The sequence below is a fragment of the Xyrauchen texanus genome, chromosome 15 (genome assembly GCF_025860055.1).
Source record: "Xyrauchen texanus isolate HMW12.3.18 chromosome 15, RBS_HiC_50CHRs, whole genome shotgun sequence".
Lineage (NCBI taxonomy): Eukaryota > Metazoa > Chordata > Actinopteri > Cypriniformes > Catostomidae > Xyrauchen > Xyrauchen texanus.
Window position 1 is genome coordinate 5,060,106 of NC_068290.1, and position 16,028 is coordinate 5,076,133.

The window sequence follows — 16,028 nt, forward strand, 5'->3', positions numbered from 1 at the left end:
TTTAAAAGCATATATATTAAAAGCTGTACATACATACAGGCTGTTCCCTAACCAACACCACTGCACTAATGGTACAGCCCACTTGCAAATTGCAAGACAAAAAATGTAATTGACGACAAGTCAATTATTACAAACATAATTTCTTAATTCACAATTAAGAAAAAAGTAACACTGAAGAAATGGAGAGAAAATTACAATGGTCCATTCTCAAAGTAACCGGAAAAAAAGAAAAAGAAAAGTTTCAAACCGTTTTTCATTGGATTGCATTTAGATTGTAAAGCATTACACAGACTGTTTTGTCATAAATTTGCTTCTTTGATTAGTGACCTAGTGCAGACTCTAAAAAATTAAAATTATACATTATAAAATGTCTCAAAGTTATCAAAACCACAAAAACATTCTCTTTTTCTCCAGGTTTAAAGGACATTTTCAATGTGAACTCAGACTTTTGAATGGGACTGTATATAAAGAAATAATGTAAATGTGCTAGTATCAATTATTTGGTGCATCCTTAAACATTAACTTAAACACGATCTGTAAACATTAAGTATGAATGGAATCAGAACCAAAATCATTAAATTCCTAATGATTTACATCCTTAATCACTAGGGCTAACACTGGGTTAAAGTGTATTTATGTACTGGATTGTGTGCCAACTCCTTATTATTCTGAGTATGAAACCTCTGTTTAACATTCACTGCAAAAAATTATTTTCTTAATACTTATTTTTTTGTGTTTTCTAGAAAACATATTGAAGCATCCTTAAAATGAGATGCATTCACACTGGCTGCCAAAAGTTTGGAATCATGTACAGATTTTGCTGTTTCGGAAGGGAATTGGTACTTTAATTCACCAAAGTGGCATTCAACTGATCACAAAGTATAGTCAGGACATTACTGATGTAAAAAAACAGCACCATCACTATAAAAAAAAATCTAGACAGCAGCATCACTCTAACACCTTATCCTTGAGTAATCATGCTAATTGCTAATTTGGTACTTGAAAATCACTTGCCATTTTATCAAACTATATGGTTCATTAAATGAAGCTTAACATTGTCTATGTGTTTGTTTTTGAGTTGCCACAGTATGCAATAGACTGGCATGTCTTAAGGTCAATATTAGGTCAAAAATGGCAAAAAAGAAACCGCTTTCTCTAGAAACTCATCAGTCAATCATTGTTTTGAGGAACAAAGACTATATAATGCTTTAAATTGCCAAAAAAAACTGAAGATTTCATACAAAGGTGTACACTACATTCTTCAAAGATAAAGGAAAACTGGCTCTAACAAGGACAGAGAGAGATGTGGAAGACCAGATGTACAACTAAACAAGAGGATAAGTACATCAGAGTCTCTAGTTTGAGAAATAGACGCCTCACATGTCCTCCGCTGACAGCTTCATTGAATTCTACCCGCTCAACACCAGTTTCATGTACAACAGTAAAGAGGAGACTCAGGGGTGCAGGCCTTCAAAAAGAAAAAGAAAAGGTTCGAGTGGGCAAAGAAACACAGACATTGGACAACAGATCATTGGAAAAGAGTGTTATGGATCTTAACCCCATTGAGCTTTTGTGGGATCAGTTAGACTGTAAGGTGTGTGAGAAGTGCTCAACAAGACAGACACATCTATGGCAAGTGCTACAGGAAGTGTGGGGTGAAAGGTCACCTGAGTATCTGGACAAACTGACAGCTGGAATATTAATGATCTGCAAAGCTGTCATTGCTACATGTGGAGGACTTTTTTACGAGAAATCTTTGTAGTTTAAGTAATTGTAATAGTACATTTTCACGTTATTAATGTCCTGACTCTACATTGTGATCAGTATAATTTGATCAAATATTTGGTGAATAAAAGTACCAATCTATTTCCATAAGATCAAAATCTGTACATTATTCCAAACTTTTGGCCGCCAGTGTACTTGAGAAGCAAAATTGCATGAGATATTAATAGTTGATTTCAGAGAATATAAATGATTATCTTAATTCTTAAGTAATATTTTTCTCACTCCATTGGTAAATCTTTTTTTTTATTTTTAACCTAACAAAAGCCCAAATCTAACAAAATTAAGTGATACTTATTTAACAAGAAAACAATATTTGCCAATGAGGTAAGTAACATTAATTCAAGATATATTCTCTGAAAACAAGTCTTAAAATCAATTTAACTTCTCAGGAAAACACATCTTATTTTTATATTTACATATTTGTACTAGAAAACAAGACAAAACTGATTAAGATTTTTTTTTTTGCAGTGTTATGGTTTCATTATGTTGAGAATGATTACAGGTAATGGAGCTTTGGCTGCTGGTTCTAGGTTGACTAGCTTCTCCATATGCTCTCTCCACCTGTAGTGAATGAGGGAATGGTAAAACAGGTCTCCAACTTCTGCCCTGACCCAGGGGAACCAGAAAATGGCAAGCGCATTGGTGCTGATTTCAGGTAGGCCTCCACTTTGTATCCACACAGGCAGACTGCCCACGGCACATAGGGTTATTTCCAAATCTGTGAAATCCCTGATTATATTCCTCGCCTGACATTTGCTCTGACATGAAGCAACGGCACGCAGAGCTGATCAATCTGTCAGCACACAAGGGAGGGATCTGTGAGAATTCACTCATTGATTCTCTGGCATGTGTGTTTGCTTCCTTGGCAGCATCGGTGCAACGGTGCAATTCACCTGCGACGGAGACCATGTGCTTCAGGGATCCAAGAGCATTACTTGCCAAAGGGTAGCGGAAGTGTTTGCGGCATGGAGTGACCACAGGCCCGTGTGTAAAGGTTAGATTATAGCCTTCAATAAACTCCGATCAGGATTAGAATAGACATCAGGTCTACTGATTTACCGTAATCCCTAAAATCAATGTGATTGAATGCACACGCTGATTACAAACTGTATCATAAGTGCTCAGTTTTAAAGTAACAGATCACTCAAAACTGATTGTCAATTACTCACCCCAATGTTGTTCCAATCCTGCTCTTGTTGTTTTGTCTTCTGTGAAGCTTACAAAGTGATGTTTCAGATGCAGAATGTCCAAGCTGCTATTTTAAGTGGATGGTGGTTTATACTGTCAAGCAACAAAATGGAGAAAAAGCATTATGAAAGTATCATATAAGTAGTCAAAATGACTCATGCGCTATATTCCACGTCTTCTAAAGCCATACGGTAGTCATTGTTCACTGATGATCTTCCCATGTGCTCTCTGTCAGTCCTGTCGCAACACATTTTTTTAATTGTTCAGAAATGCAAATGAGATTTGAGAGCCACATTTCTTACCTTACCCTAACTAACCCTAAAAACAACTTGAGTTACTTTTCCTTGCATAAGTAGTATGTCAACTTGAGTTAATATATATATATATATATATATATATATATATTGATCAAAATCATTCTTATAAAAAATTATGGTACAGTGAAGGTCATATCAGAAGGTACTGTCATTGTATTTTGATACACTGTATATCATGGCGCTGATTGACCAAATGGCTTCACTTGTGTTTTTCTTGTCATTTTGTGTTGTTTTGCAGTAAAAACCTGCGGGATGAACCTCTTTGGACCTTCAGGAACATTTACGTCTCCTAATTTCCCCATTCAGTATGAGAGTAATTCGCAGTGTGTTTGGATCATCACTGCCAGTAACCCCAATAAGGTGCAACTCAAAGACATCACATATTACAATGGAAATTGCATATTTACTTATGATGATTTTACAGTCATAATGATAACTAGTAACAATGGTATTTTGGCAGACACTACAATTTACCCTGGTACATTTTTGTAAATGGGGGGTTAACAGTGGGGTCTGAGGATGTTTACTTCTGTTTTGTTTACTGGATGTTTAGTTTAGTTATGCCACTGTGAGAGGTTTTTGAAATTATGAGATATCAATATCTCAAATTAGTACTTTGATTTCTTTCTCAACTGAGAAAAGTTTCCTGTGCTCTCAAATGAATGCATCTTCTTTCTTTAATTCTTAACTATTACATAACTGCCATATATACAGCAGCCTCAAAAAGTGTTTGAACTCGTAAGCAACACTTAAAAAATCTAGCACAAGCACACTTTTCAAACTAAACATTTCACTAAAAGAAGTGTGTTGGGTTTGAAATTATAAAACATGAGTTAGTCTGTTCAGAATGAAGACAAAAAGTATTTGGACTAGAGCTATCAAAGTTAACTCGTTAAGTTCAATGCATAATTTTCTTAATCACAATTAACACATTTACCTTCAATAAAGCATAATTCAGCATAAACACTGGTTGGAATAGGGTTGAACCTTTGTGATGTGTCTTCCCGGAGTTATTACACTGACACACACACCACAAACACACACAGCAGCCATGTAAGTGATCAAATGATGGCTTTAACGCTGTTTGTTGTACAAAACAAGCCCAGATGGGACTTGTGATAGAAATAGTTTGCACCCTCTGTAGTGTGCAGTTTAAGTAACACAGAAGCACACCAAGTCTTAACTATCACGAAAATACAGAACAAGATGTTGTTTGCAAGCACTTTAATATGGAGTTCAAAGGGACGCTTTATGTTAATGCCCTGACTTGAATCATGAATGCGGCTGTGGCACAATAGCTGTAGCAAAGCGGACAGACACAGTGTACTGGCAGATTAATATTGTGGAGAGTGAGAGTTTAAGAGATTTAATGGCCATTGTAATGTATATGCAACCTATGGGGGGACTAATTATCTCAATTAGAATAACCTCCCACTTACATTTTGGAATTTGAATTGGTGCTATTTTAGTCCATTTCTATCTTTATACTGTGGAAGACTTTGTTTGGAAAATGTTAATAAAGCATTATATCCTCCTGAGACCTGAGCATGACTTCTGTGTGCATTTTCTAATTTCCTTTTTGATATGTAACTACTAGCACCTAATAAGCTAGCAAAAAACATGTTTTCTAGAGAAATAGTTTAAATGAGTTAGTGAGTCGGCTTCTGTTGGGAAGATCATTTCACCAACGTGGTACAGTGACACCAAAAGTCCGGGAAAGTGATTTGGTGCCTCTTTGAGTTGGTACAACAAGGTGCGTTTTGTTTTCTTTCCTAAGAAGGAAATAAGTTAATTTTGACAGGAAATACTTCATGTAATATGTCAGCACTTTCAAAATCTGCTATTAATCGCAACTAACTATGGAAAAACATTTAATTAATTGCAATTTCAATTTGTAATCGACAGACAGCAGTAATTTGAACACATTGTGGTTGTCAAACATTAGTGAAACATCCAGATTAAATTTGATGTTAACTATGCCTTTGGTTACTTTGTTGGGACACCTGTGTCAACTTTATTCATCCACTAATATCATCTTGACCACATGCTGATTAAACATAATAGCACAAATGGCACAGAAAAGTGGATTTCTGAGAAAAGGTCTAGCATCATTTGTTTGCAGATTCTAGTTGGTTTGATCATTTGTATCTAATGTAGTGACAACAAACATTAAGTGTGGTTTAAATGTCCAAATACTTTCTGGGGGCCAATGTGCATGCAGTTTATGTTTCCATTAGCGCCAAAAGCACATTTCAGGTGTCGAACAATCGTAGGTTTTTAAAATGTATTTTACCCATTTCATGCCAAGCCATTAGCAACTTGCAAATAACCAGTCCATATCCTCAGTTGTGACTAAATCTGTGTCCTCCTCTGAGGGAGGGATGCAAATGAGCTCTAACACACATTGCATTATTACCTCATTTATCATCGCCTGATGGAATCACAAAGTTCACATTTTATTGTGTTTTTCGCAGAGCCATTATTTGAGACTCATGGGCAGTTCATTGGCATTATTATTATGTTAACACAATAAATTAAGTTAATATATGAACTAAAAGGGGTGGTACAGAATTGTATTATAGTTGCCTCCAGCCCAACTCCACTTCAAAGATATTAGGTGCACCACCAGGAATGGGTATTAACCTGTTCAACCAATCAGTACAGACCTGGGACACACTTTGGGTGTCACAACCCACCAGTTTAGGTAAAGTGGGTTGCAGGTCTGTACTGATTGGATTATGCAGTTTATATTTGCTTTTAAGGATTTGTTTTGTTTATTTTTACAAAAGTGACAATTTTGGCACTCTGTTGGGTTGGCACTTGATGTCCGATGTAAAATCCGGGTACCACTGCATTAGTAAATCAATAAAAGTATCAGAGACAAGTGCACAGAAGATGATTTATTGCATATATAGACTCCCTTGAGGTAACTTGGTGCACATATACTCTATAATTTGTGCAGTTTCTGTTCCTCTGTACATGGAAAACATGCCGGAGGTTCAGTATTCAGTTTGTTCTCACTAAATGTGAGAGGCACTTCATAGGCGGTCTCCAAACACACACTGGGGGGTGATTACACAAACACAACGTTGTTAATGTACAAGTGAGCATTTGAAATAAAATGGAACAAGTGGAGCACGTCGTTTGACTGTTTACTTGCAAGCTTGATTGAAAGTACTCTCAGAAATTTGTTTTACGCTCAACATTCATTGAACTGTTCAAATGATTTGTCCCATAATTGATGCATTGCCTTTTTAACTCGAAAGTCCCCACTGAATTTCTCAGATATATTACTGTAGTTCAACAGGGCCGCCGAGTCAATATACCAACAACATATGCTACCGCCAAGTACTGGCCCCCGAGAGCCCATGAATATAATAATACTGAGAATAGTGCGTTTAATTTATATTTTATGTCTGAAGCACTGTACTGAGAAACTTAATTAAGACTAGGTTAAATGCTCAGTTCTCATTCTCTGTGAGTTATACCATGTGGAGAAATCCCCACTGGTCATTGGACTTCACTTCGAGTTGCGTTCCATTAGAAATATTTCAATTTTTTCTCATTCCAGGTTATTCAAATCAATTTTGAAGAGTTCGACTTGGAGCTAGGATATGATACGTTGACTGTTGGAGACAGCAGTGAGGTTGGGGACTCGAAAACAATTATACAAGTGTAAGTACCAATGTTTTACTTTGACATTGTGTCTCACGGGTTTTGCTCATAAAAAGCATGTTTATTGAAAGTTTTCTATATTGAAAATGTTCTGTTGGGTTCATTAGCAATGACCATTAGCGGCACAACTCAAAATATAGGTTATTTTATTTTTCTTGACAATGTTTCGGCAGTCAGCCTTTTTCAAGGTACAATCTTTTTGGACATATTACCATGGTAATATCATGTTTTTTTTTTGGACATTGTACCATCAGTATACCATGTTTTTGGACATGATACCATGGCAATACCATGTTTTTGGTAAAACCATGTTTTACATGATACCATGCTATTAACATGTTTTTTGGATATGGTGCTATGGTAACATGTTTTTTTTTTAACATTGTACTATGGTAATACCATGTTTTTGGGCATTGTTCCATGGCACTACCATATTTTTACATTACACCATTGTATTAACATGCTTTTTTTGGATGAGGTGCCATGGCAATACCATGTTTTTGGTAAAATCATGTTTTACATGATACCATGATATTAACATGTTTTTTGGACGTGGTGCTATGGTAACATGTTTTTGTGAACATTGTACTATGGTAATACCATGTTTTTGGGCATTGTCACATGGGAATACCATATTTTTACATTACACCATGGTATTAACATGCTTTTTTTGGATGTGGTACCATGGTAATACCATGTTTTTTTTTTTAATTGTTGTAGGGTATTTACATATATAATTTAGAGATGTGGACTCAATCAGTTAAAAATGTATATTTTGTACGCATTTTACCATCATTATATGTAGGGTAATTTGCACGCATGCTAAATTTAGAATTATATTATATTATTTGTCTTAATAGATTCTCCACCATTGAAACCATAATACAACATCTAATTCTATCAGCTCATAATTTCTACTGTAAGGAATTAGCTTTAATAAGTGAATTATGATTAATTCACTTATTGGAGTGATATTATTCTCATGGCTTATTGAAAATAATATCACTTGTATTTAGGGGTACATTTTTGAAGCGAAATCTTTCAGAAACAGGGATGAGATTATTTATCAAATATACCACAGTCAAGTCATCTTTGAACACAGACAAACTTTATTACTATTCTAAATATAAATATAATCTAACACATGTATACATGAGACAGGTTGGTGAAAAGTGACAGAATGTGAACTGATCAGTACATTGAAAATGCACTCTATGGAGTCTGTTTACAATACCTTAAGAACCAGTTCATCCTTCTTTGAGTCTACATCGATTTGCTATCGGATAACCCAAATTATTTAATCAACTCACCAGCACTTTGAGCACAATATTGGAGGTGTTACTTGAGTGTCCTGGCGTCCTTTATGTTACGGTTCTTGGTCGAAAGTTCGTTCCATTGATGTTTTGATCTCTTTGTATGATCGAATTTATTCTCTGTATGAGATGATGATATTAGCTGTGAAGTGAGGCCTTCTCACTCCTTCTCGGGACGTCGAGTCCCGAGTTCCCTTGGATCTCACATGGGAGGAAGAGTGTTCAGAGAGCAGAGAGCAACTGAAGAGCAAGATAAAGAGAGGGCAAGAGAGACCAGAGGATGAAGAGTCAAGAGAGAGACTTCTTCCTGTTTGGAACTATTTGAACTGAGATTGGCCGCATCCCCCAAAGGTGTCCTGCGCCAATCAGAAGTGACTTTTCAGAGTCACATGGTCAACTGGGCTGTCTTTTCCGACAGTTGAGTTATGGTCCTTTATTTCAGACTCTTAAAATTTTCCGCCCAAAAATAGTGCATATTTAATCATGAGCTATTCTATCTTGAGTATGGTACAAGATACATAATATTCATTGTCATCAGAGTTTTCTTCATACACAAACAAATGTTTACATACTAAACATGACATGTCTTTATGGATGATATACATGTAGGTAATAAAACATGAAAATCTCTGGTTACAAAATCATGTTGGTTTTACACATCATTGCAACCAAGTTAAACCTTATAGTTACCATTCTTAGTAAAATGAGATAAATCATACAAAATTAAAGATTATATTTATCAATTACAGGTGATTGCACATCGCTACACACATTTTAAAGAGTTCCATCAGTCTATAATCCTTAATTTGTTAGGTACAAACGTTACCACAGTTCAAAGTGATTTTCAGCATTATCTAGCAAGGCTAGATTAAGATGAAATGTTCTTATTGAGTTCTTAGTGGTCCTTGTAACCTTTTCAAAAGAGAAGTCTGCTTTAACTGTGTGTGGAAGATCAGGTTGCAGAGGGGCCTGTCCTTACCTGGGCCTTTTGATTTATGATGGTGAAACATTCCAAACTGAAAGGCTGGTTTTATTCCTAGATTCAGATATATGTTGTTTCAATTCTTATGCATATATAATCTTACATTGTACAATGGCAATACCATGTTTTTTTAATGGTTTTTTTACATGATACCATGGTATTACCATGTTTTGGGATATTGTACCATGGCAATAATATTTTTTTGGACATTGTACAATGGTGATACCAAGTTTTCCAGATACTGTACCATGGTAACATTTGTACTATTATTACGACTTGACATAAGAACGGACTGGAAACATCACAAGCTGCTTTTGACGGTCAGATTATATTAAAAAAATATAACAAATACAATTAATCACAATGAGTTCACACATAATATTTGTGAATAATATAATTTTATATCAGACAGACAGGGTAAAAAAGTGTTTAAGGAGCTGTGCAGCACTTAGAAATGTATACTGCATTGAGAGATTCCAGTGTAGACAGCTTTGTTGATTAATGGGAGTGATTTGGTTTTGATGCGACATGCCACACAGTGTTAGACACCGTGTAAGAGAATATCCTCATATTACATCAAACTATTTAATTTCAAAAGAGAAAGAAAAATCTTCAAAATGATTCTATGACATCTTTCAAATGTCCAATTTTAATTGACTTTACTGTTTTTTTTTCTAGTATTTTTTTCAACTTTTCAGCTGTCATCTGTATCAACAGCAATAATGCCATAATGCCATAACAACTGCTAAGTTTAAATGCCTCCAGCTAAATTTGTTCCCCATGAACACATTTCTCTTCCACGCTTCCCTCCACGCCTCTCTGCCCATCAGTTGTAGGTCTCGCTGGGTATCTTGGGTGGACACACTTTGGTGACTGTCTGTGGATGCTTTCTGGTGCATTTGTCTGGCAAGCTTCCAAACTCCAATCCATTTAGTACTCAGAGAGAGTTCTTCAAATTCTTCAAGGACAAAACACCACTCACTTTTAAAACAGTATTGCATACTGTGGAGCGGGGCCGGGTCGGAATATCGCGCGCCCGGACCCCAATCGGCCTGATGAGGCGAGCGAGGGATAAAGGTGGCCGGTGACGATGGTTCGAGAGAGAGAGAATTACGGGCATGTCCGTCGTGTGTGTGTTTATGTTTATGTGTTTGTGCTTTTGGTTTAAGTTTGCATTAAATTATGATATGTTGACAAGCCGGTTCTCGCCTTCTCCTTGCCCATCCTTAACTGTGTTACACATACTGTATGCCACATTTAATGTGATTTTTTGGTCCAAGTTTACGCAGGTGAAATTAAGATTTTGCTTTATTTATACACTTACTGTTCAAAAAGTACGATGTTATTACCATGTTTTTTGGACATCGTACCATGGTAAAACCCTGTTTTTTGGCCATGGTACTGTGACAAGGCAGGTGAGGAATGAGGATCTAAATGCAGCTTTTAATTAAACAAAAAATAAACAAAGAACTCAGGGAACCAGGCACAGAACATGACAACACAGACTGACAAAGAAACCAGGGGTAACAAGGGCTTAAATACACAAGGGCAAACAAAGGGAACGAGGAACACCTGGGGAAAACCAATCATGAAAGGAAACTACAAAGGACTACAAAACCAGCAGAAAAAGGGAACAGGAAACTAAACAAGAATTTCTAAATAAAAGTCTAAGCACAGTCTAAGCACAGAAACAGGGAATACGTGACAGAGACCCCCATTAAGGAGCGGATTCCAGATGCTCAAAAAACAATAATAATTGTCCACGGAGTGTGGTGGGAAGGGGGAAACAGCCAGTTCAAGGGGGCACAAGGGCAAGGGGAGCAGAGGAACAAGGAAAAGTCAGGGAGGCTTGAGACCAAGGCAGAGACAGAGGGATGGACAGCGAGGGTGACACTGCAGGCTTGGAGTACCAGGCTGGTGTCAGAGGTTCAGAGGGCTGAGGTGGAGCTGGAGACCAAAGAGTCAAGAGCAGATCAGGCGGACCGCCAGTAGACCAAGGAGACCAGAGCAGATCAGGTGGATGGCCAGAGACCAAGGAGACCAGAGCAGATCAGGCGGATGGCCAGGAGACCAAGGAGACCACCTCAGGGTAGGGACTGGGTCAGGAGTCGTGTAAGACTCTGTGGGCAGAGCTGGGAGCGGCTCGACGATGTCAGGCTCCATGGTTGGCGGAGCCGTGGGAGGCTTGAGGGGCGAAGCCATGGAAGGCGGAGCCGTGGGAGGCTAGATGGGCAAAACCATGGAAGGCAGAGCCGTGGGAGGCTAGAGGGGCAAAGCCATGGAAGGTGGAGCCATAGGAGGCTCAGAGGTAAGAGTACTGGATGACTGGGAAATGACATCCGTGGTCTTGAACATGGGCAGAGAATTGGGAACAACCTCCATGGTCGTGAACACTGGCAGAGACTCGGGAACGACCTCCGTGGTTGTGAACATTGGCAGAGACCGGGGAACGACCTCCGTGGTCGTGAGCATGGGCAGAGACCGGGGAACAACCTCCATGGTGGTGAGCACGGACAGAGACTGGGGAACGACCTCCGTGGTCGTGAACACTGGCAAAGACTTGGGTACAACCTCAGTGTTCGTGAGCACAGGCAGAGACTGGGGAATGACCTCCGTGGTCGTGAGCACGGGCAGAGACTGGGGAACAACCTCTGTGGTCGTGAGCACTGGTAGAGAATCTGGAAAGACCTTCGTGGTCGTGGGTACGGGCTGAGAGTGGGGAACAACCTCCATGGTCATGAGCCCGGGCAGAGACTGGGGAACGACAGTTTTGCTCATTTAAATTGCGTGATTTATTACACGTATCGCTGCAGATGAAATTTAATTTTTTAAAGTTAAATGTTCTCCCAAAAAGATTAGGTTTTTAAGGTTAATTCTCTATGGAGTTTTAAATGAACTAGATGGACTTACCTAATCAAAACTTTTAAACAAACCAAACAAATAGTGTTATAAAAAGCAAAAGTGAGATGATAGTGCATTAACCTAAAATCTAATTTGTTTTTCACATTTTTCCCTAACCAAAACCTTTAACCAAACCAAACCAATAGTGTCATAAAAAGCAAAAGTGAGATGATAGTGCATTAACATAAAAAAATTAGAATTAGAATTAACCTAATTAATTTTTTTCTTATTTAAATAAACAAAACCAACGTCCCTGCCCTAAACCCTACACCTAACCTATAATATCATAAAAGCAAAAGTGAGATAAAAAAAACACAATTCCTATAGCAACCACATCATTTCATAACACGTTCGGCTCATGTGTCGACTCGTTTAATCTTCAGGACTCATACCCCAGTCTTAAGCATAGAAAGTCCACTGGAATAAGCTTGTGAATGTTGTTGGCTATGTGTCGCAAGCATTGAAATATATTGTCTTTCATATCATGTGTTATAGTAAAAAAAAAATCGATGTCATAAGATTGCTTGTGTAAGTAATAATGCAATAAATATTTGTTTATTAACCATTTATCTGCCGTTTTATTCATGATTTGTGTGAAAATAAATGATTTTTGTTGATGCACTGAATTTTTATATTTTTTGAAGTACCATTAATATCATCACTGTATCATTGTACTTTGTTGTAAGGCTAAACTCAGCATCTTTGTTCACTCTGCACCGACAGGTTAACAGGCAGTTTTGTGCCTGACCTCATCGTCAGTATGACCCATCAGATGTGGCTGCATTTGCAGTCTGATGAAAGTGTGGGCTCTATTGGTTTTAAGATCAACTATAAAGGTGAGTGTGTTTCTCTGCTTGCGCTTCCTAAACTCCCCACATAAATTGCTCTGCTGCCTCCAAAGCTGTACTGCTGTTTTTTTAATCAATTCTCTCGACTACCCATAGAAATTGACAAGGAAAGTTGTGGTGACCCTGGGATCCCTCTGTACGGATTGCGCGAGGGAGGCGGATTCTCCAACGGGGACGTGCTGCGCTTTGAATGCCAGTTTGGATTCGAGCTCATCGGCGAGCGAATGATTTCCTGTCAGAATAACAATCAGTGGTCTGCTAACATCCCCATCTGTATATGTGAGTGTTCTTAAAGTGACAGTTCACCTAAATAAGAAATTTCCATCATTATTCACTCACCTTGTCATTCCAAACCAGAATGTTGTTTTTATCCTACATGGAACACAAAAGGGGATAATTAGCAGAATCTCCAAACTGCTTTTTAAAAAAATAAATAAAATTATGTTTGCATTCAACAAAGGTGGATGGTGATACTAGTAAACTAGCTCTGTTCCAAAACCTAGTGAGCTTTCTACATAGGCAGCTGCCTTCTGTGGTTGTATCCTAACTGACATGGAAACCCATAAGTGAGCGATTCGACCCTCTACATAGGCAGCAACTCAGGCCACAGCCACACTAATCCGTTTTAAAACACTGTTTTCAGTTTCCTAACATCATCATTTTCCAATGTATGCTGTAATAGAGTGCTTTTTCGAAATGCTGAATTTTCAGTGGACGAATAAGCCATTCTAGTGCAACTGAGTAGCGTAAACATTATGAAAAGATACGAAAACAAGTTAACATGTTGACATGGTCTTTTTATGTCACACATCACAGGATACTTGACATTAGCATGTTGCTAAGCTAAAATCATAATACTCAAAAAAAAAAGAAATAGTAAACAAAACTTCTGGGTAAAATAATAAATTTTCTAAATTAGATTGATCTATTTTTATTGATTCTTTTCAGTAATGAATTTCACACAGTAGGCCTACCATCTTTTCAAACAGCCTTTGCATTTTTAGCATGTCTATAATTCTTTAACTTCCACGGCGATCACTAGGTTTTGGAACAGAGCAACTGACAAGCTTCAAAAACGATAAAAAAACATTAAATATCTAAGCCATGAGATATGTTTGTGTGAGAGACAGACCGAAATGTCCAAAAAGTCCCTATTTGCTGAATTGCGTTTGCACTTGTTCAAACTTAGCCCACCAGAATTCATTGTTGCATGTCTCATTACCGACGCAACACATTTGAATTGAACACAAGCGCAAATTCAGTCTAGCAGGATGTTAGAGAACAACACTCCTAGAACGAAGCTATCTGAACCTCAAGCCATGTGTCCTATTAGAGAGCAGTGTGCATTCAGGAAATATGTTTTAATGTCACACTTCCCCGACCTGTTAGTGTATGAGCTCATTATGAAGATGAGTGCTGACGACCCTTTGAATCTGTCTGAGTAGATAAGACACATCTAAATGAAATGATGTCAAGAGATCAGACTAATTAAAAGTGCGTTTTATTTCAGTGTGTAAACAAAATGACTGCTGCACCTTTAAATACAGCTAACATGCAGCTTTGAGTGGAAAGCTGCACTCTGGTAGATGATAAGTGGGCAATTATTTTGGAGCTTGACTAATGAACAACACAAGTTTGGTTTGGTGTGTTTTAAAATTCCCAATGAACCGTAAACAATTGGTTAGATTACTTACTAATCAAGGAAACAAGTCCTTAAAAAGATTTGCCTTCTATCAGCTTACCTGCTGGTAGTGTGTTATTGATTATTTAGCAGCTGTGAGGTGCTGACGCATAATGTGAAAGCCATTTTACTTCTGTAATCTGACATAATTGAGAATGAAACAGGATGTTCAATAAAAACGGTAGAGTGGGACTTGATTTTATACTAAGAAGAAGATTATTAACAATTTTAAATTAGTGTAGCTTGAGTAACAACGGTGAAGTGTTTTTTTGTTTTTGTCATTTTGTATTACAAGAATATGTGTTGAAGTAAATATAGCATAACATATTAAGAAAATTCTACTGTACATTTGTACTCAATTCAAGCACACAAGCTACAGTTTTGAAGTTGCTTTCCCAACACTGAAAGCAATTAAGTAAGCATTTAACTTAAGATCAGTAAATACTGTTGTAGTTTTAACATTCACATGGCTTTGACGTGACTGATGCAGTACCCCTTCTTCCACTCAGTTCCCTGTATGTCCAACTTTACGGCTGCGATGGGAACCGTTCTGTCTCCAGACTATCCGGAAGGTTATGGCAACAACTTGAACTGCGTCTGGCTGATCATCGCTGAACCGGGCAGCCGGATCCACCTGGCCTTCAATGACTTTGATTTGGAGCCTCCATACGACTTCCTGACAGTGCGAGATGGGGAGATGGCGGACGTTGTGGTGCTGGGACGTTTTTCCGGTGCGGAGGTCCCGTCCCACCTCACCAGCAACTCCAACATCCTACAGCTGGAGTTCCAGGCAGACCATTCAATGTCTGGTCGAGGGTTCAACATCACCTACAGCAGTGAGTGAATCTCTATGAATTAAATGGTTTGGAATTGTTGAAATTGAGGCTGTGTTCGGAATGGCATACTACCATAATATACATACTACCTGTTTTTGAAGTATACAGTTTGTATACATGCACAGTATGCATATTTTGTGTATGCATGGAATACTTGTATAATATACTTTATACCATGGGTCTGTTGAATGCTTCATTCTGATTGGTTCACGGATGTTCTAATTAGTTTTCAAGTAAATGCACTGCTATGAAGTAGATCCAGATCTTGACCGCATAACGGTTCCATATCAATTTGCCAAATTATTTCAGTTATTTCAAAGAGCCCTACAGTCTACCAAAACAAAATATACAATTAAAACAAAGTTGTTGGTTAAAGTAAATCTGTTAAGAACGTCAAACAATGTCTAAAACATCCTACATATATTTAAATTTCGGTTAAAAAGAGCCCTCACGCACTTACACTTGCTCTTGAGCTGTATTAATGCTAGATACACTTGATCAG

At 37.7% G+C, this 16,028-nt stretch overlaps 1 protein-coding gene across 1 annotated transcript in view; it reads left to right on the forward strand.

Annotated features, from left to right (window-relative positions):
• Window positions 1-16,028, forward strand: part of csmd3a (CUB and Sushi multiple domains 3a) — a 372,265-nt gene that overhangs the window by 108,406 nt on the left and 247,831 nt on the right. Inside the window, exons 8-14 of the mRNA XM_052143551.1 lie at window positions 2,353-2,440; window positions 2,655-2,779; window positions 3,529-3,650; window positions 6,862-6,965; window positions 12,885-12,997; window positions 13,106-13,288; window positions 15,200-15,526. Coding sequence (XP_051999511.1) covers window positions 2,353-2,440; window positions 2,655-2,779; window positions 3,529-3,650; window positions 6,862-6,965; window positions 12,885-12,997; window positions 13,106-13,288; window positions 15,200-15,526 — 1,062 coding nt within the window. The remainder of the gene's footprint in view (window positions 1-2,352; window positions 2,441-2,654; window positions 2,780-3,528; window positions 3,651-6,861; window positions 6,966-12,884; window positions 12,998-13,105; window positions 13,289-15,199; window positions 15,527-16,028) is intronic.